We start from the raw sequence: 26,421 nt of genomic DNA, 5'->3' as shown, positions 1-26,421 counted from the left end.
CTCAGAGATAAAAATAAGTACATACTCCACCTGATGAAGAGAGCTGGATAAAGAGGCAAAGGTTATTTTAAGTTCTCTCTTAAGAGGAAGGGATATGCAGTGTAAGTTGTTATACTGACAGGAGGAAGTGACTATAGTCGAGGGTAGAGGTGACTTCTATACTGTTTTTGTGAGGTGAAAATACTTTAGATATAACATGTTTTTATTACAAGTTTTTCAGTATTATTTGACTTTAAAAACCATGTCCATCAATTTCTATGATTTAATAAAGTTAAAGAAAAACTGAGAGATACAGTAATAAAAACTTTTACATACTGAAATGTAAGACTTTCTTTCTACCACTAGGATAACTGTAGTTGTAAATATTTTACAAAAGTAAGTCTTGGGCCGGGCGCGGTGGCTCAAGCCTGTAATCCCAGCACTTTGGGAGGCCGAGGCGGGTGGATCATGAGGTCAGGAGATCGAGACCATCCTGGTCAACATGGTGAAACCCCGTCTCTACTAAAAATACAAAAAATTAGCTGGGCACGGTGGCGCGTGCCTGTAATCCCAGCTACTCAGGAGGCTGAGGCAGGAGAATTGCCTGAACCCAGGAGGTGGAGGTTGCGGTGAGCCGAGATAGCGCCATTGCACTCCAGCCTGGGTAACAAGAGCGAAACTCCGTCTCAAAAAAAAAAAAAAAAAAAAAAAAGTAAGTCTTGTGATAATCACTAGTACAAAACAAAGCAAAAACTATCCCTAAAGGACATATCCTATTAAATGCAGGTGAGGGGTACTGGGCTTCTCTTCCATCTTAAGGACAGAAATCCATTGTCTATACAATTATTTCTTTTCTATCATGTGTAAAGTGGTTTTTGGCTACTAAAATAAAGAAACTTATTGTTGTATTAGAGCTTTAAAAAAATCCCCAAACTTTTCTATTGCTTTACATTTCTAGCTGGAAAATACTGCAATGTGGGCAGTTCATGCGTCAGCAAAAGAGGTTTAACTAGGACTGGCAATATATTGCCCTCTGCTGGCCAAAGCACCATCAAAAAAGTGAGCCTCTTAAAGACTTTCTTCAGTGTTCTAAAATTTAACACAGGTTTCTTCTTCCCAATTTTTTTTTTCTACAGATATTTCTGGAACTCTAGATAACTTATACTTCCTAGATTCAATAATTTATTTTTAGATTTATTAAAACCATACATTGTAGACTGGTTTTTGATGGAGGAAGAGGAAGAAGAGGCAGCATGAAAATATTAGAAACTATGCCACATACAGTGCTGTGTGAGAAATAATCTAAAATAACAAGTCTTGTTTAGAGTGATGTCTTAAAAGGAGTACTTCAAGTCTAATATATCCATTCACCAAAAGATTACCAAATGCCACCACCAAGGAAACAGCTGATTTAGGCAAATAAAGAATCATCAAAGAATGCTAAAATCCGGTGGGTGAAAGGGAAACACAGTATACTTATACAGTCTCAAAATATGACCCTCAGATTACTTATCAATTAAAATGAAAACAGGGTACCTTTACATTGGAGAGTTGGCAGGAATTAATAAATTTCCAGATTGAAAACTGGAACAAGTACATAAATGAGATATATTTTTGATCATTGGGGATAGTTGGTCTCCTTATTTAAAGCAATAAACTAGATTCTAGTGAGTATTATCATATATTATGAGAATCCATGTAAAACAGTAGCTAAAGAATGTGGGCTCTAAAGTCAGATTATCTGGGTTCAAATCTAGGCCTTACAATATAGCAGTTGTATCACTGTAGCCAAGTTATCCTCTGTGGACCTACATCCATCATCTAGAAAGTGATAGTAATAATAGTATCTGTCTCAGAGATATTTCTAAAATTATATGAATATATATAAAAGCAGATCAGTAACTATCATTTATTATTATAATTTTCTAAATGTGGTTCTCAGGAAAACTTGTGACTTTAACGCTTGGGGCTCTTAATAAGAGAAAATGAATACAGATAATAACAGGTATAGGAGGGAAGACACGAGATACTCAATTCTTCTTTATCTTCCCTTAACATCTCTCTTTTTCCCTTGATTAAGGACAGGAAGTTACATGGAGCAGGGAACTTTACCTTAAGACAATTTTATCTAGAAATTACAAAGAAGTGATTGGCAATAAAATGGCATTGGTCCTGGAAAGAGACAGTGGGGTGGAGAATTCTGGGCACTGATATATGATGACTTTTAAATTCCCTAAATCTCACTGCAATCTCAGTCACTGTTTCCTGGAGTATAGACATGTGTGTGTGTGTGCGTGTGTGTTTGTGTGTGTGTGTGTGTGTTTTGTACCTGGGGGTTTACAGGTATACAATGGAATAAAGTTATTTTTGGAATCCTATCCTCAAATGTTTCATTCTTAGAAATCTTTATCTACTTTTGGCTTTTCAAAGAATCTACAGAAAAGAATGGTTGGTACTGAAGCATAATATGAACCAAATTTGACTGATTTGAATTTGTTAAAATTCAAAATTTGTCCCTCAAAGATATTTTTGCTTCATCTAATTCAATGCTAAACTTTCTTCCCTATTCTAAACCTGCTAATTTCCTGTCTGCTTTTCAACTACCACCCCTGAAGTGATTCTAATTCTTATCACTGCTACTGAAGTTGCTAGAGTTTCTATGCTGTGCATTCCTAAAAGACAATGTCTAGCCAGCACATTCAAGCTTATATGAAAAGCCAAAAGCCAAAGCTGATAGATAGTAAAACTTTGATTATCAGGTCTGTGATATGTAAAATATATATTTGGTCTTCTACCCTCTTTCCAGGCATACAACTGCTAAAATCCTTAGAAACTCCAGAATGATGTCTTTTTGTCTGCTAATGGTTCACTGATGGCTGGACCTTTTAGGCAATTTCAGGATGGGGCTGGTCACCTTAAAAGACTAGTCAGGATTAGAGGGGAGAGGGGGCTGAAGGTTAAATTAATCACCAATGGCTGATGGTTTAACCAATTATGCCTATGTAATGAAGCCTCCATAAAAATCCAAAAGGACAGCATTCAAAGAGTTTCTGGATAGCTGAACATGTGGAGTTTCCCAGATGGTGATGCCTCTGTCCAGAGAGGACAGGAAAGCTCCATGTCCCAGCATTATGCATCTTTTCATCTGTATTCTTTATAATAAATGGGTACATGTAACTGTTTCCCCGAGTTCTGTGAGGTGCTCTAGCAAATTAATTGAGCCCAAAGAGGGAGTCGTGGGATCCCTGATACATAGCTGGTCAGTCAGAGGCACAGGTGATACAACCTGGGGCTTGCCATTGGCATCTGAAGTTGGGGGCCAGTCTTGGGGACTAAGCCCTCAACCTGTGGGATCTGACGCTATCTCTAGGTACGAAGTGTCAGAACAGAACTCAATTAGAGGATGCCTAGCTGGTGTCCACTGCAGAAATGCTTGCTTGCTTGTTGGTTGGGGAGAAATCCCCACACATTTGGTCACAGAAACCATCTCTGTTAATTGTTGCTGAGAGAGTAGAAAAGCACTTTGTGAGTTTTGTTTTTTTTTCCAAACTGAATTGGTTTCAATGAGGTAGGGTTTGTTAGAATGGCCTTGGCTCACAGAAACGTGGTTTGGGAAGAGAAAGAATGAAAGTGACAGTAGCAGGAGGCAGAGAAAATGCCTAGACAGATAGGGGCAAGTCCCCAGTGAAACCCGACCTTCAAGCTGAAGACAGTTTAAAGCCTAACTACATGTCCCGGGTAAATCCACGGACCAGATTGAGAACTTGTCTTCCTGTTCGGTGCCCTTTCCTCTGATTGATCCCCATCCTCCACCTATTTTACCTATACCTACCCTTCCCTAATTGGTTTTCTACACTGTTGTGCCCACCTTTGAGTAGTGTCTTTGCTTTAACCTTTTCTGCACACTCACAAACCAGTCAGCACACATGCCCCATTCTGAACCCATAAAAAACCCTGGACCTAGCCACAATGAGAAAGACAAACCATCCGACTGCTGGTGTGGGGGCCACCCCCTATGTCCTCTCCCTGCTGAGAGCTGTTCTGCTGCTCAATGAAATTCTTCTCTACCCATCCTCACCCTTCAAATTGTCAGCGTACCCTCATTCTTCTTGGACGAGGACAAAAGCTTGGGAACTGCTGAATGCAGGTACAAGCTATGCACAGGTGGGCTGAGTGGGCCTGACGCCTCAGCAGGCCCATGGCCAAGCAAGGGCCAAGTAGGGGGATGCTGCTGCCTGTGGAGGTCCCTGGTTGGCAAAGTGGCTGACAAAAACCCTGCATCAAAAGGGTGGAAGATGAGGAATCTTTGATTCCCGAGTGGCCACATGGTTTCCCATGGTTTTGAGCTGCAGCTGTGCTGCAATCATTTACTAAAGGTAAAAGTTACTGGTGGAATTCAGAAATAGATGCAACTTTTGGGGAGTTGGTTCACTGGTTGCATTAAGGGTATGTGAACTAATATGAAAAAGTGAAATACTAAATTCTTTGGTGTTTATCTGTAGTGGCTAAATGAAATTAAAGGAGAGTGCTGGGTTAGACTTTGTCTGAGCCCAGGCCACTAGCCTCAAAGCTGACCCTCAAGGAAAAACTTATGCAAGGACAACGAAGTACCTCTACGACTGAAACTGCCTTTGCAAAACTGTAACTAAAAAAATTACGACAGTGAAAGATATCAGACCTAACCAACTCCGCCTTGCTTCTAACCTCTAAACTGTCCTTGTCCATTACTGGGCATAGGCCAAACTAGCCTTGGGAAGGAATTTAGGTTATAGTTTAAATAATAGCCCTTCCAAAAAGCTAAACTGTTTTTGTAAAATGAATGAAAGGTCACCAGCCACCAAGTATGGATGAGAGGGGCTGGACTTCTAAATATTGCCAGCCATTATTCTGGAGGTTGTAAGATTTGCAACTTACATCACTATCGTGAACCTAAGATTGGCCTTTTGAGATGTCTTTTCAGTTATTTGCATTTCTAACAACTGGATGGCCCCACCAACTAGTTCTGTGGCCCCCAACCAAGAAATGACTCAGCATGAGAGGACAGCTTTGACTCCCTATGATTTCATCCCTGAGCCGACCAATCAGCACTCCTGATTCACTAGCCCCCTACCCACCAAATTATCCTTAAAAACGCTGATCCCTGAGTTTTCAAGGAGACTGATTTGAGTAATAATAAAACTCCCATCTCCCACACAACTGGTTCTGTGTGAATTACTCTTTTTCTATTGCAATTTCCCTGTATTAATAAATTGGTTCTGTCTAGACAGGGGAAGATGAACCCACTGGACGGTTATACAACCTGTGGTTATCAAGAAGGTAGCCAATGTGTGGAAAGGGCAAAACCGAGAAACTATTGAAACTGGAGGGTATACTGTGAAGAAACTGTTGGAGCAGTTTCTTTGGTTTTAAATGCTCAAGAGTGGAAGAGCATGTTTGGTTGAGAGAATCTGCAGTTCACTATTGAACAATCACAGATGGATAGGTAGATTTCAAATGTTATTTTCAAGGAGGTTATTTTCAAGGGAATGACCAGCATGGTGGACTGGATAAAAGCCACTGTAAGGTCTCTTTACCCTGATAAGGGGACTGTCCAATTCCACCTACAAATGCCAAGCGGAGTACCGTAAAGCAGCAGCTCATTTGCTTCATATGCAGGCCATGTGGGACTGGCTTTATGATGACTGAATATGCCCATTATCCAGGTCATGGCAAATGCTGTGGCTAAGGTGCCCTTTTGTATGGGCACCAATAAAAACATGAGCATAATTAACAAGAGACTTGGGAAAGGCAGAGGAGAGAGTCACAGGACTCATCCCAGGAAGACGGAAAGTTTAAATGGTTATTGAGAAATAAGGCAAATGAAGAAAACATTGACGGGATGAAACTAAGAGGAAAAAGAAAGGGAGAGTCATCGGACTCATCTAAGCAGGGTGGAGTCTTTAGAGGGCTATTAAGAAATGGGATGAATAAAGTGGAAATTGATGGGGTTAAAACAAAGATCATTACTATAGAAGGTTGGTAGGGAGCTTCTGCTGTTCTCCCAACAATAAGGGGTTCCAAATTGAAAAAAATCAGAGGCAGAGATTACAATGAGAAAGCTGACCAACACAATTACTTGGGACAACATCGAAGCAGGTTAATCAAGACAAAGATTGACAAAAGGGCCAAGGTCCCTTGGCTCAACCCTCTGCTGGGGATTCAAAACTTTTTTCTAAGAAGAAAAGGGTAAAATGGTCTGGGAGTGAAGAAGAGAAATTCTGGGACTGGGACAGAAAGTAAGGGTTGGTAGGAGTATGAAATTTAGAATGTGTATAAACAGGCTTTATGTAAAGAAGCTGTATCTCCTTTACTTGAATGTTTGATGGAACTGGATATTATGTCTGGGTGGAGAACACATCCCCTACCTAGTATTGTAAACTCAAAACCTGTTGGTAAAATCATAATAGAGGCTACAGTTAGGAAAGTAAGTATTGAGAAAATTAAGATAAGTTGGTGCATTTGAACACACTTCACATGAAGTAGTTGTGTCTCTTTTATTTGACTGTATTATGAGGATATTGTGTCTGACTGGGGAATGTTTCCCTTATCTTGTATTGCAAAACAGAATATAAATTCACCCTTGTAGCAATATTAATTGAACATGCTAAATGGGAACTAGTGATATTACCCAAGCCCACAATGTGTAGAATAGAAGCTGGAGTATCAGTAGGGACAAATTCTCCATCTGCTTGCCCTTTGTGAGTGTTTACTGGGGCTTACGTAAAAGTCTGTGAGCATGTCCAGTGACAACTACTAGGACTTTGCACTAGAGAATTTCCACTTGGAGGCATTTACTACCTTGCTATGGGACATTAACGGAAGCTACCCCTATGACTAAAGGACATAAAATGATCTTGAGACCTGAAATACCCATGCTTTCTCACATGATATCAGAGAAACATTCAAATGAAGATGGCAGTGCCCAGAATAGTTCCACAATAAAATGGAAATGGTTTATACAGAAGCATCCTCCCTGGGACGTGCAAAGAGGAAATACTCTCAAGCAGGGAGCCTCTATTCCCCTAAGACGAACTCTGGAACTGTATGAAGAACTGCAGGATTCTACTGACACTTGCACAGGGTCCCATGAACAGCTCTTTACTGACCAACAAAGAGCTGCTTGGTATGTAAATGACAGTTCCAAGGTGAACAGTCCTATTTAGAAGGATATCACTCTTGATCAAAAAAGGTAAGATCAAATTAGCCTGGTGGCTAAGCTGCATTCTGAAGAAATGAACAATAGCAAAAGCCCCTGTGTTTGATTTTTTAAATTGACTCAGTGGCCTGGCCACAAGATCAGGCAGAAGGGCAGTGGAAACCTGGCCTATTTATTAAAGGGATGCACATATGGAGAATGGCCCCATGGAAATTTGAGTAGTGCATTAAAATAGAACATGCTGATGCCCATCAGAAGAGCTCCTTTCTTGGCTGGGCGCGGTGTCTCATGCCTGTAATCCCAGCACTTTGGGAGGCCAAGGTGGGTGGATCACCTGAGGTCAGGAGTTTGAGACCAGCCTGGCCAACATGGTGAAACCCCGTCTGTACTAAAAATACAAAAAAATTGGCTGGGCATGGTGGCATGCACCTGTAATCCCAGCTACTTGGGAGGCCGAGGCAAGAGAATTGCTTTAACCTGGGAAGTGGAGGTTGCAGTGAGCTGAGATCGCGCCACTGCACTCCAGCAGGGGGGCCAAGAATGAAACTCCACCTCAAAAAAAAAAAAAAAAAAAGAGCTCAAGAGCTCCTTTCCTGGTTCAAAAAGTGATTGATATCCACAAGCAGATAACGCTGGGTATTCTGTTGAGGTGGTCACCTGGGCCCATGAAATGAGTAGATAAATGGGTACTGCAACAGTGCAGAGATGGGCTGCATTTAGACATGTTTCTTTTGTACCATCTAAGGCACAAAATGCCAATAAGAACTGTTCTGTTTGCCAGCAAAAGAGACAGACACTATCCATGGCTATGGGGTGGGTTCCCTGGTGGGAAGGCTCTGAACAAGCTGGCAAGTGAGGCTGATGCTGGTAGCCCTGGGAGGCCACAAATGGGTCTTGACAGGAGTAGACACTGAATCTGGACTAGTCTTTGCTCATCCGGTGGAAGATGTGGATGATGAGAATGCCAAAAAAAGCCAGAACAGAAGATACTGCATATATTTGGAGAGCTGATCATCATTTCTTCAGGCCAAAGAACACATGGTACAGCCCATAATGTTCTAGCGGTGGGCAGAGACATTCTTCTCAGAGTAATAGTTTTCTCAGAGTGCAATAAAAAGCTAGAACAGAAGATATTGCACAGATTTGGATGGCTGTCACTTCTTCAGACCAAGGAACACACTATATAGCCTATAATGTTCAGCAACGGGCAGAGAGAGATCTTCCTCAGAGTCACAGTTTGATAGAGTAGAACAGGCAATGAAAACACTGGCTGTCTAAAACAGAGGAAGATGAAAGCATGAAGAGCTGCCTTATTTGCCTTCGCAAGTGTGTGCTCACATTCAACATGAGTGGGGCTAAGGGAAGGTACCCACTCAATAGATTCTTTTACTTTTCTGAGGTATCAGGGAAGAGGGGGTAGGGAAGGATGCTAGTATGACTATGCATTTCTTGCCAAAGGAGGAGGACATTGGTATAATGATTATACTTTATTTTTCTTTTCCACACCACCTCGACTTTTTTTTTACATTTCCCCTACCTGATGCATTGGTCCTAGGACCAGCACTGCGACTACAAGTGCTGGAAGCAGGGGTGATTCCTAAGCAAGAAACCATAACTATGCTTTTAAACTTTGAGTCAGAATTCCTAAGGGTCTGATTGTGGGGTGGACTCCTAAGGGGTGGATTGTGCCTTATCCCATCTGGCAAAATTGGGGCTAACAGTGAATGCAGCTACACTCCCTGGTGGTAAAAACAGCCCACTTGTTCTGCTGCACCTATGGAACCTTGCCCTATCTGAATGGGAGTGGACCGAGGGGGAGAACTTGCTAGACTAGTATTGTTGCCTGCAATCTAGACAAGTACAGTGGCTGATTCTATTGTCCCATCCAAAGGTGGAAAAGTTTGGGAGTTTTCCCAAACTTTTATAGAGATAAGGAAAAATAGTAGTGAGAGTAAAGAATAAATGGGTTGTGAACCCAAAGAAATCCAGTGTTATATTAATACCTTGAAAGAGCCTTAAAGCAAGAAATGATATCTTGTCTCCTAGTTCAATTATACCAGCTGCTGTAAAGGGTGAAGCTATATTTTTGCTGAGAGCACTCTGACAAGACTGAATGGAAGCCTGCAAACCTGAGAGGCCTCGCCTTGGGAGACATTCATACAATGGACTGGACTGATTATTACTGATTGAACGAGATTCTATTGATTTGGCAGTATCTTTTGAGTTGTACATCCTTTTGATGTGAGGGATCCAAGACCGAGGGTGGGCTGTGATACTCATATTTGGTCTTTGGCCTGTTGCCTGGCATACAACTTCTAAAATCCTCAAAAACTCCTAAGTGATGTCTTTTTGTATGCTAATGAGGTGACTGCTGTTCTGGCAGCTCCTAGGTAGCTTCAGGATGGGGCTGGCCATAGGAAAGACTCAGGCAGGATGACAGGAACATTTAGCCCTATTCCCACCCTCCAGAGAGGGGAGAGGGGTAAAGGTTAAGGTAATCAACAGTAGCCAGTGCTTTAATCAATCATGGCTGTGCAAAGAAGCCCTGATAAAACCCCAAAATGATGGGGTTCAGGGAGCTTCTGGATAGCTGTACATGTGGAGGTTCCTGGAGGGTGACATACATGGAAGCTCTGCATCCCTTCCTTCCCCCACGCCTCACTGTATGCATCTCTTCCACTGTATCCTTTGTAATATACCTTATAATAAATTGGTAAACAATTTTCCTGAATTCTGTGAGCTGCTCTAGCAAATTAATTGGATCCAAAGAGGGGGCTGTGTGATCCTTGATTTATAGCCTGTCTGTCAGAAGCACAGGTAAAACAACCTGGGACTTACCATTGGCATCTGAAGGTGGGGAGAAGTCTTGGGGACTGAGTCTTCAACCTGTGGGATCTGACACTATCTCCAGGTAGATAGTGTCAGAACAGAACTGAACTGAATTAGAGGACAGCCAGCTGGTGTCCACTGCAGAATTGTTTGCTTGCTTGTTCATTGGGAGAAATCCCCACACATGTGGTCATAAAGGTCATCTGTGTCGACTCTTGTTGAATGATAAAGAGTAGAAAAAGCACTTTGGAAAGACAGAGGGGGAGAGAGAGAGCAAAAAAAACAAACAAAAACAAAACAAAACAAAAAAAGAAAAAGCACTTTGAACTTGTATGTGATTTTTTTCTTTTTTCTACTCTCAATTGGCGTTGTTACTGATCATACGTTCTTGGGTTCTCAATGCAATAGAAATTGATATGAGGCCAGAAGAGCCCTTTCATAGAGAAAGCTTCACTGGAGCTTATGCCCAAACATAAGGGAGGCAGCACGAGAGAGAGAATTCTTAGACTCCCTCCTGAAGAGTCTCGTAGGGCTTTCTTACCAGGCAAAGTGCAGGAAGGGTATGCAGGCTGGGCTAAGCAAAGCAGCTCAGCAGATCTGGTTGCTATGGTTATCTTGAGTAATGGGCCACCTGGTGTTCTGGCCCGTGGCAACAAGGCTGTAAATCATTCCTTCCTGAGGGATGTTCAGCATTCCTTCCTGAGGCAATCTTAGTTATCTTCATAAGGTCAATTCCTGGAATTCCTTAAGAACTATTAGCATTTGAGGTAGTGATGTGGGTTTTGTGATCAGTGGGCATGCTCTAGTGGAAGTGAGCTGAAGCTAAGCCTGTCTCTACTCTGTCTCAGTGTCAATGAGGTGGGGTTTGCTGGAACAGTCCTGGTTCAGGTTCATGGAAACATGTGGTTGGGAAGACAAAGGATGAAAGGATTGGGAGACGAGGAACCTTTAATTCCTGGGTGGTCACCCACAGTTTGAAGCAGCAGCTGTGCTGCAATCGTTTATAAAAGGTGAAGTAACCCAGCGGAATTTAGAGATGGATCCAACTCCTGGGGAGCTGGTTCACTGGATGCATAGGGAAATGCAAACTAATAAGAAAATGCCCTTTGAGTTTGTGTATGTGTGTTTTCCACTCACAAAGTCCATTTTTGTTTTGTCATTAGACTTTTCTTAAAAGTTAATAACTTTCTGTGTTATAAATGTACAAACTTTAGACTGTATTTCCTGCTGTTTTTAAAAATAATTATTGAGAGAAATACTCCCATTGCTTGCTGAGAAACCAGTTCTTCAGAACAAGGAGAGGTTTTTCTTCACACCCTGACTAAGGGTGGGACGCCAATGATCACAGCTGCTTGTGGCAGGCAGTGAGGGCCTGAGAACGGTGCAACTGGAAATAAGGCTGTGGCCAGACACCACTTCCTGGAGAGAGCAGGAGGCTCAGTGAGCCTTGAACAAACCATAGCTTTGAGTAACTGCACTGTTCCTCACTCCTCCTAAAGATAACCACTGGCTTGGGTGTATGTTGAACTGGACAAGGCTTCCTTACCACTGCCCCTGTTTTAAGGAAATAATTCTTTTTGAATATGATATTCTAATGTGTACTAAATTAGTCATGTCTTCTCTTTCTGCATACCAGCCTCTCAGTGCCTTGAGCTCCTGATTGGTCAGTGAGAGTACTTAAAAAGGCCAACTGCCCAGTTTAAACACTAGTTTGGATAGACTAAAATAATTTCTAGATGAAGCACATGGCTTCAGGTACAACTAAGCTGTCCTGTGTCCTCTGGGTCCTGGCTCTAGGGAAATTGATAAGGGACCCTAATTCTAACTCCAACAATCCATGTGAGTCAGGAAAGCTCTCATGTCCCCCTGCTATGTACAGCCCACCATGGACTGCCAAAATAAATGTTCATATGTCTGCCCTTTGATCATGGTATCTCCTCTGCTAGGTAAGTATGTGCCTGACCTTTGAAACACTCTCACTGAACCACTCCAAATGAATTTTGGGGCCAGATTAAAAAACAGACTTAATATACAAATCCATCTCAAAAGAAGGAAAATTAGCACAAGACAGAACTTCAATTGTAAGAGATAACTCTAACACTTCAAGGAAGAAGATCCTAAGGGTGAGAGCAGAACACTTAAGAGATCAATATTTGGCAGATGATAATAGGAAGCAACTAGAACTGTTGGGCCAAGTTGGACAATAGAAGGGGAACTTTGAAGAGATGGATGGGCAAGATGAATGAGAACCAAAGAAAACTATTGGTGATCTGAATGAGAAAAGTTCAAAGGGGCCACTTTTACAGAGTACTTGTAACATACTTTATTATTCTTGAAATTAATCTAGTATTCCCTGACATTTCCTCTTGTTACCAATTGTAATGATATTTCCTAATTTCTTAGAAGAATGAAAATAGGGCCGGGTGTGGTGGCTCATGCCTGTAATCCAAGCACTTTGGAGGCCAAGGCAGGCGGACCACCTGAGGTCAGGAGTTCAAGACCAGCCTGACCAACATGGTAAAACCTCGTCTTAAAAAAAAAAAGAAGAATGAAAATAAAATTTACCTATATTTCAATTGGGGAACTCAAAATCACTGAATCATAAAGAATTTATACTGACATTGTTGGAATAATAGTTTGCTTAACAAAGTCCAGAGTTTTCAAAGATAGAAAAAAACTTGATTTCTTCCATAGTCAGTTTCCGCTACCTCAAGTCTGGAACAGGATACACAAATATATAAATCAGAACAGGAAACCCTATCTGAACAAAGTTAAACATACTTAAAACATGACCCTATCACGAGTACCATAAGGTACCCTTATTGACCTGCAAGAACAACAAATAATTTCTTCCTAAGGCAGAGAAGGAGGTTGTTTTAAAGCTAATTTACTAATTGTATCCCTCTAGGCAAGCTATTCAACCTCTTTGAGCCTCAATTTCCTCTAGTGTAAAATGGGACTCCCACCACACATCTCTAGAGTTCTTAGATGTAAAATACTCTGTTCCATACCTGGCACAGAACTGTCACCCAGTAGATTATGTTCTGCTCTCTTTCCTTCCATTTGCTTTCACAAAGCCTTTCAGAACCACTTTGAGTCACTGTTTCTGCCCTTCTCTAACTCATAGAGCATTTGTATCACACATCACATATTAATCTAAATCCTTGGCTTGCTTGTGGAATCTGTTCAATTTCCAAAGACCCTAAATCAGCTTGTGACTAACATCCTACTTCTGTGACCTCCACATGCTGCTGGGAACATAGTAGAAACTCCAACAAATATTTGTCGAAGGAATTACATTCTTTAACAAAAATAGACCTAAAACACAAAAATAGTGTAAGAACTGGCAAAACTTACACCTATCCAGGCAGGTATGCTTGCCCAATAAATGATCAGTGGACTGACAATGGTTTTTAAGCAGTACTTCTGACTCTTCCTTTGGTTCAATGGCTGATTGACATCTGTGGTAGCCAGTTTCCAAGATGGCTCCCAGTGATCATTATATCCTGATACTTACCCCACCCACATTGATCCAGGGCTGTCTCTGTGTGACCAATAGAATACTGCAGAAGCGACAGTGTTGACTTCAGAGGCTAGATCACAAAAAGGCTTTGAAGCTATGGACTTGTTCTTGAATTACTTGCTATGAGGTGAGCCAATTACCATCCTGTGAGGACAGATGGCTGCATGACCTCGGGCAACTTATGTGGTCTTTCTGAGTTTCAGTTTTCCTCACCTTTAAAATGGGATATTTATTTCACAGGGTGTTGTGAAAACCAAATAAGACTTGAAATGTAAGGCACATAGCAAGATATCTGGCACATAGTAAGCTCTCATGAAATGTGGCTAATGAATGATGGTATAGTGATAGTAGAAGCTAGAGTACTACCAATTGATTGGATGTAAGATGTGAAAGAAAGAGAAATTAAGGATGATTCCTAAATTTTTGGCTTGAATAACTGAAGGAGTGATGGTATCATTTACTGAGTTTGGAGACAATGGAGGAAAACAAGAGCATTCTTTATTTGGACCAAAGGTGCTTATGCCTGAACAGATAAAATTACAACTATTTTTCAATCACTTAGAAACAGCATTCCATTTCCATTCTCTAAATTACTTAAAACTGGTTTCTGTTCTATTTAATTCCTTCCCAAATATGATACATTACTGAAGTAAAAGTGATAGAAATTCTAGAAACCAAATTACTCTGTAATGAATGGCCCGTAAACCTTGATGATGAGTCACTGTTCTTAATTAAATGGTGGTAAGGCAAAGATGAACAGCAGCAGAACACAATCCGGACACTGTAGGCAGTTCTCACTTTTGTTTTGGAGAGAAATATTACCAAACATCAGAGAGAATTTATGAAATAAACATGAAATAAGGTAAGCATTGGGGGTTTATGAGAAACGGTAAAGTACTTCTGTTAATTTTAAGTGAAGATTTACTGATAACTAAAGTGCTCAGGTTTGATGAAATTAGATTTCTGTTCTCTTTTTCGGACTCCCACTGGTTTAGCTACTCAAGAAAGAGAGGGAGTGCTTGATACAAGTTTGGCTCCCCAGATGTACACATTTAGCTTTCATTTAGTTAGTAGGTCACAGACTGATTTGACAATCCTGTACAAAAAATTGGTTTCACAATTCTATTTTTTTTTTTTTTTTTTTTGAGACGGAGTCTCGCTCTGTCACCCAGGTTGGAGTGGAGTGGCGTGATCTCGGCTCACTGTAACCTCCGCCTCCCGGGTTCAAGCGATTCTCCTGCCTCAGCCTTCTGAGTAGCTGGGACCACAGGCACGTGCTACCACGCCTGGCTAATTTTTGTATTTTTTAGGAGAGGTGGAGTTTCACCATATTGGCCAGGCTGGTCTCGAACTACTGACCTCGTAATCTGCCCATCTCAGCCTCCCAAAGTGCTGGGATTACAGGCATGAGCCACCACTCCCAGCCTCTATTTTTTATCTTTAAAATTTTTTATTGTTTTAGACTAGCCATGGTTTCACAATTCTTGATAATATAATTAATTATTCATTTAATCTGAGGCATACTTGGCACTTCCCAGGATTTGGCAAATCCATTATGAAATGCCCCAAACAGTGTATTATGTTGCCAAATGGAGGTAGTGCAAGGCAATTAGAAACAGAGTGAGTTAACTCATTAGTAACCAAACTGGGACCCCATCCTGGGTGCAGTCTGTGCTTACAGTGAGTTTCTCTGGGCCTCAGCTTCTTCAACTTTAGAACAAAGGGTCTCAATTCACAGATGATAATGAAGTTCTATTTCAGCTCTATTTGATTCTAGTAAGTTATAAGAAAACTTTGAGTTTTGTTTCTATTTTTGATAAGGATGGATTGCAAATAAGCCACCCACAAACAATTTTACAGAAAAGTTTGCAACAATATTTTTAGTGGGTTACTGCAAAGTGGTTCCTTCTATCACTGTATCATATAAAACTAGCCATGGGGGCTTAAACCTGTGAACTTAACTTCAGTCAATTGTGCAAACAAAGCTTACTGGGGTATAACTAGTTCATGAAATAATCATAAGGAAGTATAATATGTATATATTGTCCACCAACTTCCTCCCACTACAGAAATAGAGAAATGAGGGTTTTTTGAGGAGGCATTTGCCACATTGACTGTAACTATTGACTTTTCTCAATACTCTGTTTAATTTTCCCTTTTTACCCCACTGTAGTTGGTGTCATGCAAGAATCTGTTTACATTGACTAAGGATATTGGAAGAGTGAAGATCAGAGAATTTTAAGTCTGAAATTTGGCATCACTGCCCTTAACAATATAACCTTAGTTGGCGTAAACTACTCATACAGGTAAGAGTGATTATTTATTCATTTTTAGCTGAAAAATTAATGCTATAAAAATGAACAGGACCTAATGGTTTACATTTTGAAAGCTGATCATTAAGAAAGGCAGTCAGCATATTAATTATGTAGATAGTTGTTAGTAGCTGTAGTTAAGAGTTGTAGAACTTTTTCATTTGTCAAATTAGCAGAGATAAAATGTATGCAAGAGTGACTTGAGACAGACATTCTCCTGAGGGGAATATAGACATAGAGACATTTTCTGGAGACCAGTTCTGCAACTGTAACATGTAATTTTTATTTGATTTCTTAACAGTATTTTCAAAATTTTAGAAAATAATTATCTAGTAGTTTTATAGTCAAAGTTTATTTTTGAAGGAGTATTTGCACATAGTAGATACAAGTTTGGGAAGGTAAAGATGGTGACCTAATTGTTGATTACTATACTGAGAGTCCTATAGAGACTCAACTTCTGTCTGGTAAAGCCAGCCTCTGCAGAAGTCTTTTTATCTCCCTTTTGTTTGAAAGCATTTAATATTTATACAGAAGCAGCATCACCTTTGCAGTTTTTAGTATACTATGCAATATCTACAAAAGGCAGGAGTTAATGCTTTTAACAACATCATAAAAGGAAGCTCAATTCCTTATGTAAAATCAAAATCTACTGTGAGCAGATAATTTTTTCTTAAATAAACTGGCTCATTTCACTCTCTATCTGACTGATTTTTGAACTGGTAAAGTTATAGATTAGGTTTTATATATTTATATCATGGTCTACATTAATTGCAACCAGATTACAATTCACCAGGTTGCACTAGATTCAGATACAAACTTGCAATGAAGCATATGGACTGTTTTCTAAATAAAAATAGCAAAGAAAATTATAAAGACACTGGTAGACATTAATTAAGGACCTTGGTATTTGAATCCACAGACACTGCACAGTCCTCAAGTTTTCAAGACTTTGGGTATGGATTGGTTTAAAAAGCCATTACAAAATTATAATATTATATTTGGGATAAAAAACAATTTCTGTAAGCCAAGATGCAGAAAATAAATCAAACCATAATTCTGAAGAGGGGTGGAGAGTAAAATCGCCCTGAGGGGCTGAGGGGATATAAGAATTTCAAAAGGCTGTGTATAGTACAATTTTTATGTTTATCAAAAGAGAACATGATTAAAAAAAAGATTGAGAAACCTTGCTCGAGATCATGAAAGAGTGGAGAATGTGGTGCCCAGAGGCTAAGTGAAGAACACAGAGAATGTGGCACATTCTGAATAGAGATCATGGTTCTTATTTGACCAGAATCCAGTAACTTTTGTTATTCTCGCCTGAAGGAAGTGAGGAAATAAGGAGAAAAATAAGAATAAGAAGCAATTTGTATAAGATTCTTCAGCACTTCATGTGTACCCTTTGAAGTGAGAAAGATTTAAATATGACACAAAAAAGTAAAAACCAGCGTGTATGCTGTGATTAAAACATCATATCCTTTAAAAAAAAATTCTCTGAAAAACTCAGATACCAAATTACACATGAGGACACTCTAACCAACAAGCATAGCGGCCACAGTTTTTTTTTGTTTTTGAGACAGGGTCTCTTTCTGTTACCCAGGCTGGAGTGTAGTGGAATGATCATAGCTTGCTGCAGCCTTGAACTCCTAGGCTCAACTGATCCTCCTGCCTCAGCCTCCCAAGTAGCTGGGACTTCAGGCACATGCCAGGATGCCTGGCTATTTTTTTGTGTTTTTTGTAGAGATGTGGTTTTGCCATGTTGCCCAGGCTGACCTTGGCCTCCCAAAGTGCTGGAATAACAGGCATGAGCTACTACACCAGGTCTAGTTTTTGCATTTTTTATAGAGACAGGGTCTTGCTATGCTGCCCAGGGTGTTCTTAAAATCCTAGTCTCAAGCAACCCTCCCACCTTGGCCTCCTAAAGTGCTGAGATTATAGGTGCAGAGCCACATCTGGCTGCAGCTACAGTTTTGACATACATGTGTAAAGTAAACTTTTACTGAAGTATGACAGTTTAACATTAAATGTTTGAAATGAGAGTTTAAATACTCTTTGGTAATGATCCTGGGATTTTGGAGTCTGTCCTTGGTTGCTATACTTTTCTTCTGTTCAATTCAGGATCTTGCCTAAATTTTTCTTCAAGTGGAATTGAGTTAACTTCTGAAATATGAAAAGAGACTCTTAACACGTTATAGAGGAGTGTTTTAATCTAGCCACAAAATGACACCATTTTGAAAACTATACATAAGTGATGTGCTAATTAAAAACCAGTCAATTGTCTATTATTATGGCCACAAAATACTTCTGTAATACTTTGGCCAACATATATTGACTGTATGTGCCTTAAAATTTTTTAAATTATATTTCTAGGGAAAATCAGTCATTATTACACTACTTAAATTGTTTTACAATCTAAGAACTATTCATTTCTCTAAATAAAACCATAAATCTCAGGCATGTAACTATTTACATCGAATTTTGTTTTTTAGACAAAGGCATTATCCATCACATTAAGTAACTTTTTGTATTTATTTCAAGTGGACAATCGTGATTAGAAAAGGTAAGAAGCCATCTATACTTTCCCATTCCATCTAGTACATTTTTGTTACTATTTTGTTTCATTCAATGCTTTAAAAAAACTATTAAGCTTAAACACTGTACCATAAATAATTTTAATATTAAATATCTGCAGTTCTGTTCTAGCTCCTGTGTCAAAATTCAAGAAAATCTGACATAAATGAACAACAACACAACATGTATTCAACCATCTATGATCTCTTCCATGGCTTTACCAATCATTTACACCCTCCTTTGTATTGTTGGTCTTTTTGGAAACTCTCTCTCTCAATGGATATTTTTAACAAAAATAGGTAAAAAAACCTCAACGCACATCTACCTGGCACACCTTGTGACTGCAAACTTACTTGTGTGCAGTGCCATGCCTTTCATGGGTATCTATTTCCTGAAAGGTTTCCAATGGGAATATCAATCTGCTCAATGCAGAGTGGTCAATTTTCTGGGAACTCTATCGATGCATGTAAGTATGTTTGTCAGTCTCTTAATTTTAAGTTGGATTGCCATAAGCCGCTACGCTACCTTAATGCAAAAGGATTCCTTGCAAGATACTACTTCGTGCTATGAGAAAATATTTTATGGCCATTTACTGAAAAAATTTCGCCAGCCCAACTTTGCTAGAAAACTATGCATTTATATATGGGGAGTTGTACTGGGTATAATTATTCCAGTTACCATATACTACTCAGTCATAGAGGCTACAGAAGGAGAAGAGAGCCTATGCTACAATCGGCAGATGGAACTAGGAGCCATGATCTCTCAGATTGCAGGTCTCATTGGAACAACATTTATTGGACTTTCCTTTTTAGTAGTACTAACATCATACTACTCTTTTGTAAGCCATCTGAGAAAAATAAGGACCTGTACATCCATTATGGAGAAAGATTTGACTTACAGTTCTGTGAAAAGACATCTTTTGGTCATTCAGATTGTACTAATAGTTTGCTTCCTTCCTTACAGCATTTTTAAACCCATTTTTTACATTCTACAGCAAAATGATAACTGTCAGCAACTGAATTATTTAATAGAAACAAAAAACATCCTCACCTGTCTTGCTTCAGCTAGAAGTAGCACAGACCCCATTATATTTCTTTTATTAGATAAAACATTCAAGAAGACACTGTATAATCTCTTTACAAAGTCTAATCCAGCACATATGCAATCATAGGCTTGACTTTTGAATGGAAAACCCACGATATAGAAAAGTATTCATGTGACTTTATTAGGGATGCTAAACTACATCATTAACATGTCACAGCTTAGATGACAATAGTCACCAAGAAAATCTCTTTGGTTTTTAAAAATAAATAAATATATTCATAAAACTCAAAAACCAGTTCTACTTATACTGAAAGTTGAGATGGCAGAAACTTTCAGAGGGAAAAATTAAGCATATTGAAAGGATCTCACTCATATGAAACTAACAGACTACTGTTTAAACTCAACTGTGAGTGCTTCTGGTCAGAACATGTTATTTCATGACTAGGATAAAGAAGCAAATGGTCTATGACTTGTCTGCTTTCTGGTGGTTAGAATACAAGAGTCAATCTATGGCCAGTGTTTATTGGCAATTTAAAAATCTTTAAAAATAAGTAGCTGGGTGCAGTGGCTCATGCCTGTAATCCCAGCACTTTGGGAGGCCAAGGTGGGCAGATCATTTGAGGTCAGGAGTTCAAGACCAGCCTGGCCAACATGGTGAAACCCCGTCTCTCCTAAAAATACAAAAACTAGCGGGACATGGTAGTGGGCACCTGTAATCCCAGCTACTCGAAAGGCTGAGGCAGGAGAATCACTTGAGCCCTGGACGGAGGTTGCAGTGAGCAGAGATCACGCCACTGCACTCCAGCCTGGGAGGCAGAGTGAGACTCTGTCTCAAACAAAACAAAACAAAAAAATAAGTTAAAAAAAAAAAAGGGCCGGGCGCGGTGGCTCACGCCTGTAATCCCAGCACTTTGGGAGGCCGAGGCGGGTGGATCACGAGGTCAAGAGATCGAGACCATCCTGGTCAACATGGTGAAACCCCGTCTCTACTAAAAATACAAAAAATTAGCTGGGCATGGTGGTGCATGCCTGTAATCCCAGCTACTCAGGAGGCTGAGGCAGGAGAATTGCCTGAACCCAGGAGGTGGAGGTTGCGGTGAGCCGAGATCACGCCATTGCACTCCAGCCTGGGTAACAAGAGCGAAACTCTGTCTCAAAAAAAAAAAAGAAATAGCTTCACTCAAGTCTTATCTAAATGCATGAATAAATAATACAGTTAAAAACTCCAAGGTTTTATAAACACATTATTTATTTGGAATTATCTGGCTCATGTTATTGGGGAGAAGCAATATTCATTGACTCTGTATTTTTTAAAGCAGATGTTACTTATAAAAATGCTTAAATATTTGAATTAGACTGTTAAAGTAAAAAGCTATGCCATTATATGCCCATCTTCATCACATTGTGCATATTTTCTTCTGTATTTAATATAAATAATGTTATTAGTGACAAACAGTACCTGGCAGTTCAGTTAATTTTTTTGTGAAATAAATGGATGAATAATAAGTGAGTGTAATAGTATCTCAATTAAGAGATTGGTCTCTAAGTTATACTTCTTGGGTTCAATCTTGGCTCTATTTTTTATTTAGCTGAACAATCTTAGGCAAATTACTTATCCTCTTTATGTCTTAATTTCTTCATTTGTAGAGCAGAAAATACTATCATATTCATAGATCCTGTTACTACTGTGAGTAGATATTGCTTAGCACTTGCTGTTTGCTAAGCATTCTGCTTATATGCTTTACATGTATTATTTTAATCACTACAACTCTAAAGTATACTAATTTACTGATGAAAATATTGAAGTGGGCCGGGCGCGGCGGCTCACGCCTGTAATCCCAGCACTCTGGGAGGTCGAGGTGGGCAGATCACCTGAGGTCAGGAGTTCGAGACCAGCCTGGCCAACATGGCTAAAGCCCTCCTCTACTAAAAATACAAAAATTAGGTGGGTGTGGTGGTGTGTGCCAACTATTCGGGAGGCTGAGGCAGGAGAATCACTTGAACTCAGGAAGTGGAGGTTGCAGTGAGCCAAAATCACGCCATTGCACTCCAGCCTGGGAGACAGAGCAAGACACTGCCTCAAAAAAAAAAAAAAAAAAGAAAAGAATGAACTGCACAGTTAAGTAAATCACACTCTGATTTTTTCCAATATCTAAATAAATCTTTAAAGATAAGCATTTCTTAACGGTCATTTCTTTCTTCTATGTAATCTTGTAAGTAGACAAATGATGGTGACTATATTCTGTATTAAGTACATACATTATGATTAAAAAAAGCATGTTCTATCTGCCCAAAGAGATCATAATCATTTTTGGAGCTATAAACTTCTTGTCTATTTCTACTTCCATGGTACCTGTATTCCCTTCTCAGATAACCAAACAAAAACAGCTGACTAAAATCAACCGTTAATAGTAACTTGCCACTTTGTTAGAGACTCATTTTTTCTCCACATAGTAATTCCTTCAGTGTCCAGTAAGAAGTTTAAAGTAAATTCATGTAATCCTTCCAAGTCTTTAATCTCATAGTGTGTTTTGTTCCTGAGTTAGAGCTGTAAAAGCAATTCACAGTACATTGCCTAAGAGCCACGTGTTCAAAAATCACTAGAGGTTATTACAAAAACAAAACAAAACAAAAAAAACCAGTAAATTTTTTTTCCCTTTTCTACTTCAATGCTTAACTGAGAGATGAAAATGTTCAGAGAAAAGTCTGAACACATCCTTGCTTCAAATATTTACAGTGTATATCAATTTGTTTATAGTAGCAATTGGATTTTTGGCTCATTAATGTGCAGGGACAAAGGAGACTTGGGAACTTGAGATGACCTCCCTGAACGCTAGCTGTAAATGGAAGTGTCCAATCTAGTGACTTCCTAGACATGCAAATCACAGAGTAACTCAAAGTCCATCAGGAAGAGCTCCTGAGACGCACAGATTTCTCCACAGTTACAAAAGTAGTTTTATTCTTTTTATTTTTTGTGATGGGGTCTTACTCTGTCACCCAAGCTAAAGTGCAGTGGCGAGATCTGGCTCACTGCAACCTCCCCCTCTCCCTCCGGGGTCAAGTAATTCTCCCACCTCAGCCTCCTGAATAGCTGGGACCACAGACACCCACCACCATGCCCCACTAATTTTTGTTATTTTTTGGTAGAGACAGGGTTTTGCCATGTTACCCAGGCTGGTCTCGAACTCCTGAGCTCAAGCAATCTGCCCATCTTGGCCCCCCAAAGTGTTGAGATTACAGGCATAAGGCATTGTGGCCAATCTAAGTAGTTTTATTCTTATGTGAATTTTGAGACCAAAACTCATCAGACTAAGATAGTAATGTTTGTTTAGCATAAGCTATACTGCATTTAATAATCTCACCGGACTTAGGAGTTTTAAAATATATAACTCTGGCCAGGTACAGTGGTTCATGCCTGTAATCCCCGCACTTTAGGGGGCTGAAGTGGGGAGATCACTTGAGCCCAGGTATTCGAGACCAGCCTGATCAACATAGCGAGACCATGTCTCTACAAAAAATAGAAAAATTAGCTGGACATGGTAGCACATGCCTCTAGGCCTAGTTACTTGGGAGGCTGAGGCGGGAGGATCTCTTGAGCCCAGGAGGTTGAGGCCAAAGTGAGCCATGATTGTGCCACTGCATTCCTACCTGGGTGACAAAGCAAGACCCTGTTTCAAAACAAACAAACAAACAAACAAAAAAAACCCAAATATATAACCTCTAAAAATAATTATTTAAAAATCACTTAACAGCTCTACCAGAATTTAAACAAAAAATATTTCTAGAGTTTCTTACGTTTAAAAAGGCAGGAAAAGAGACACACAATTTCTCTTTAAGTTACTCATTCTGATAAACTCACACTGTAATTTCCTATATTGAAGAATGAACTACATACTCAGCTCATTATCATCATGGATATCTTTACACTATAGATGCTTTCCTAAACAGTTGATTTTAAATCATGTTGAATTTTTTGTGTAATTGAAGAATTGGCTATTTAATAGCATAGTAAATATTTTATTTAAAATACCACTTTTGTTTTTGGAGACAGAGTCTGTCTCTGCTGCCCAGGCTGGAGTATATGGTGATCATAGCTCACTGCAGGCTCAAACTCTTGGGCTCAGGTGATCTCACCACCTCAGCCTCCTGAGTAGCTAGGACTACAGGTGCATGCCACCAAGCCTGGCTAATTTTTGTATTTTTTTTTGTACAGATGTGCTCTTGCTATGTTGCCCAGGCTGGTCTTGAACTCCTGGGCTCAAGTGATCCTCCTGCTTCAGCCTCCCAAATCTCTCTCAGCTGAGATTATAGGTGCAAGCCACTGTGCTTGGCCTTAAAATCACCTTCAAAACTTACCCTATTTTAAAGTTTGGATTTCAAAAAGAACAGTGTTTTCAGTGTGTCTGTGTGAGTTAAAGTCAAACCCAAATTTGGGGTTTCAGAAATCTCAAATTTTGATTCAAAGGCCAAAAAGATTGTATCTTAAACTTTAGAAAACAGGCATCTACACAGTCTCATTAAGGCAGCTTTCAAACTATAATCAGGAACACAAACCATTAAGACTAGACAAACAAAATTTAGGATAAACAACTTAACAGGGATCACGAGTTCAGGAGTTCGAGATCAGCCTGGCCAACATGGTAAAACCCCATCTCCACTAAAAAAAAAAATACAAAAAATTAGCCAGGCGTGGTGGCAGGCACCTGTAATCCCAGCTACTCGGGAGGCCGAGGCAGGAGCATCACTTGAACCTGGGAGGTGGAGGTTGCAAGGAGCTAAGACCATGCCACTGCACTCCAGCCTGGGCAACAGAGCGAGACGCCATCTCAAAAAAAAAAAAAAAAAAAGAGATGGGTTTTAAATATGTTGCTCAGGCTGGGAAACTTAAAACCAAGAGTTAATTTCTTTTTTTGGAGGAGTAGGCTGGGCACAGAGAAGTATGGTAGTTAGAAACAAAAGATAAATTTATAATGATCATGTAATCCATGAGATCTTCCTAAGTACAATTATTAAAATGTCACATTCAAACTGAATGTGCACATTATATTCAAAAAACTTACAAAAGAAATGCAGAAGATTAACCAGTGTTAATATAATAATAAAGAATAAATATATTTTTGTTTTAATGAGAATTTAAATTTCTTTATACAACATGATAAACTTTCGGCAGTTGTGGTAGCAGATCTAAAAGAAACATCAGTAATGGAGAACAAGAGTCGACAGAATATTTTAAGAAATCCATAATGCCATGCTAACCAGTGTTCTGTGATAAACACAAATTTATCATAAAGTCTGGCCCTAAACAGGTAAAAGGAGAACTGAGACCAGAAGGGAGCCACAAAACAGCCAGGCGTGTTCACACTGGCTAGCAAGGAAAACCATTTAAAGGAAGCACACTCAGAAACACTCTGTCATCTGGCTGAGTGTCTGTGTGACTGGGGTTTGCATAGTTCTGAGAACTAAAAACAGCAGCCAGACCTTCTGGGCACAGGAACTGTTCAGAATAGAAAGTGATTGTGTATAGCAATTTGCATTCTCAGAGAAACTGTTTCACTTCAACTTCAGTTCTTCGAATTATACATGAGTAGGTTAGAGTGACAGAAAGGTCTAAAACTGAGTCTCCCCACACCTTCATAATGTAAGGCTGCCTGCAGGAGTTAGAAGAGAGGAGAAAATTCCACAAATTCTAAGTGCTTAGTAGAGCCCATGAAAAAGGCAAGGAGCCAGGAGTTGCATTTACCTTGATAACTGTGCCATTTCTTTCTAAAGTACTTTTAATTTAGAGGTGAGAGGAAGAAAAAAAATACTGGAAACATAATGAAAGTTTTCACATTCTTTCACGAGAAAAAGAATTAAAGGGAAGAAGATGACAGAAAAAAATAGAAATTTGTATGCATGCCTTAATTAATACCTGCAGGGAGTCAAATCTTGAGAATTATAACAGTATTATGACAGTGGGCCTTAACCAGGGATCATTTTTGTGCCCCAGGGGACATCTAGCAATGTTTGGAGACATTTTTGGTTGTCACAACTGGGGGGAGATGCTTTTGGCATCTAGTGGGTGAAGGATGCTTAGGTGCATCCTACAATTCCCAGGACAGCCTCCCACAGCAAGGAATATAGCCCAAAATGTCACTAAGTGTGGCTGTGGGGAAGACTCTGTACTATGTTCACACATTTCTCAAATTTCAAAGGATTATACGATTGCTTTTTATGCAATTTCATGTGAAATTGCTTCTACAGAGCAAGCAGTTCCCAAAAATAGGTCACACGGTACCATATACTCAAATCTAACCAAGCAATCCTTTCAAGACTCAGTTACAATAATTACAAAAGAAAATGTCTACCAAGTAAAGAAAAAAGTATTAATAAATATAATAATAGGATCCTTGGGAAGTGTAATGCTTTTGGATCATATGCTAAGAAAAGAGAGAGAGAGAGAGAGCGAGAGAGAGAATGAGAATATTCTTTTTTTTTTTGAGGCAAAGTCTTGCTCTGTCACCCAGGCTGGAGTGCAGTGGTGTGATCTTGGCTCATTGCAACCTCTGCCTCCTGGGTTCCAGTGATTCTTCTGCTTCAGCCTCCTGAGTAGCTGGGACCATAGGCGCATGCCACCATGCCCAGCTAATTTTTGTATTTTTAGTAGAGACGGGGTTTCACCATATTGGCCAGGCTGGTCTTGAACTCCTGACCCTGTGAGCAGCCCACCTCGGCCTCCCAAAGTGCTGGGATTACAGGTGTGAGCCACTGTGCCTGGCCTAAGAATATTCTTGACTAGATGAAACAGATGAGTAAATAAAATTTTTCTTAGAGAAATAAAATATTGTAATGCTCTTCTATTTTCTTTACTAAATATAAGGAAAGAAAATTTAGACAAAAACTTTAACTACAGAAACAAATCTACATACAAACCAAATCTACATACAGGTAAGTCACAGAATATATATCTGAATGCAAAGAAAAGCTCATAG

At 39.6% G+C, this 26,421-nt stretch overlaps 2 protein-coding genes across 16 annotated transcripts in view; one reads left to right on the top strand and one right to left on the bottom strand.

Annotated features, from left to right (window-relative positions):
• CASK (calcium/calmodulin dependent serine protein kinase) overlaps positions 1 to 26,421 on the bottom strand; it is a 427,869-nt gene that overhangs the window by 178,237 nt on the left and 223,211 nt on the right. The gene's annotated exons all lie outside the window — the stretch shown is intronic.
• Positions 15,616 to 20,183, top strand: GPR82 (G protein-coupled receptor 82). Of its 3 annotated transcripts, XM_012448157.2 has the most exons (3): positions 15,616 to 15,832; positions 18,325 to 18,395; positions 18,528 to 20,183. In XM_012448157.2, exon 3 carries the CDS (start codon positions 18,573 to 18,575, stop codon positions 19,575 to 19,577), a length of 1,005 nt encoding a protein of 334 aa, XP_012303580.1. In that variant the 5' UTR covers positions 15,616 to 15,832; positions 18,325 to 18,395; positions 18,528 to 18,572; the 3' UTR covers positions 19,578 to 20,183. The 3 variants fall into 3 exon arrangements, with proteins under 3 accessions (XP_012303580.1, XP_064220681.1, XP_064220682.1); XM_064364611.1 differs by having other exon boundaries at positions 18,325 to 20,183; XM_064364612.1 differs by lacking the exon at positions 15,616 to 15,832 and having other exon boundaries at positions 18,236 to 18,395.

Source organism: Aotus nancymaae, unplaced genomic scaffold (genome assembly GCF_030222135.1).
Source record: "Aotus nancymaae isolate 86718 unplaced genomic scaffold, 86718_ANA_hifiasm-v0.15.2.pri h1tg000058l, whole genome shotgun sequence".
In the NCBI taxonomy this organism is placed as follows: Eukaryota; Metazoa; Chordata; class Mammalia; order Primates; family Aotidae; genus Aotus; species Aotus nancymaae.
The sequence above is the reverse complement of the archived record's forward strand: the minus strand, read 5'-3'. Positions and strand labels throughout refer to the sequence as shown.

Coding starts and splice junctions, on each gene's coding strand:
- GPR82 (XM_012448157.2), top strand. CDS start 18,573: ATGAACAACAACACAACATGTATTCAACCATCTATGATCTCTTCCATG.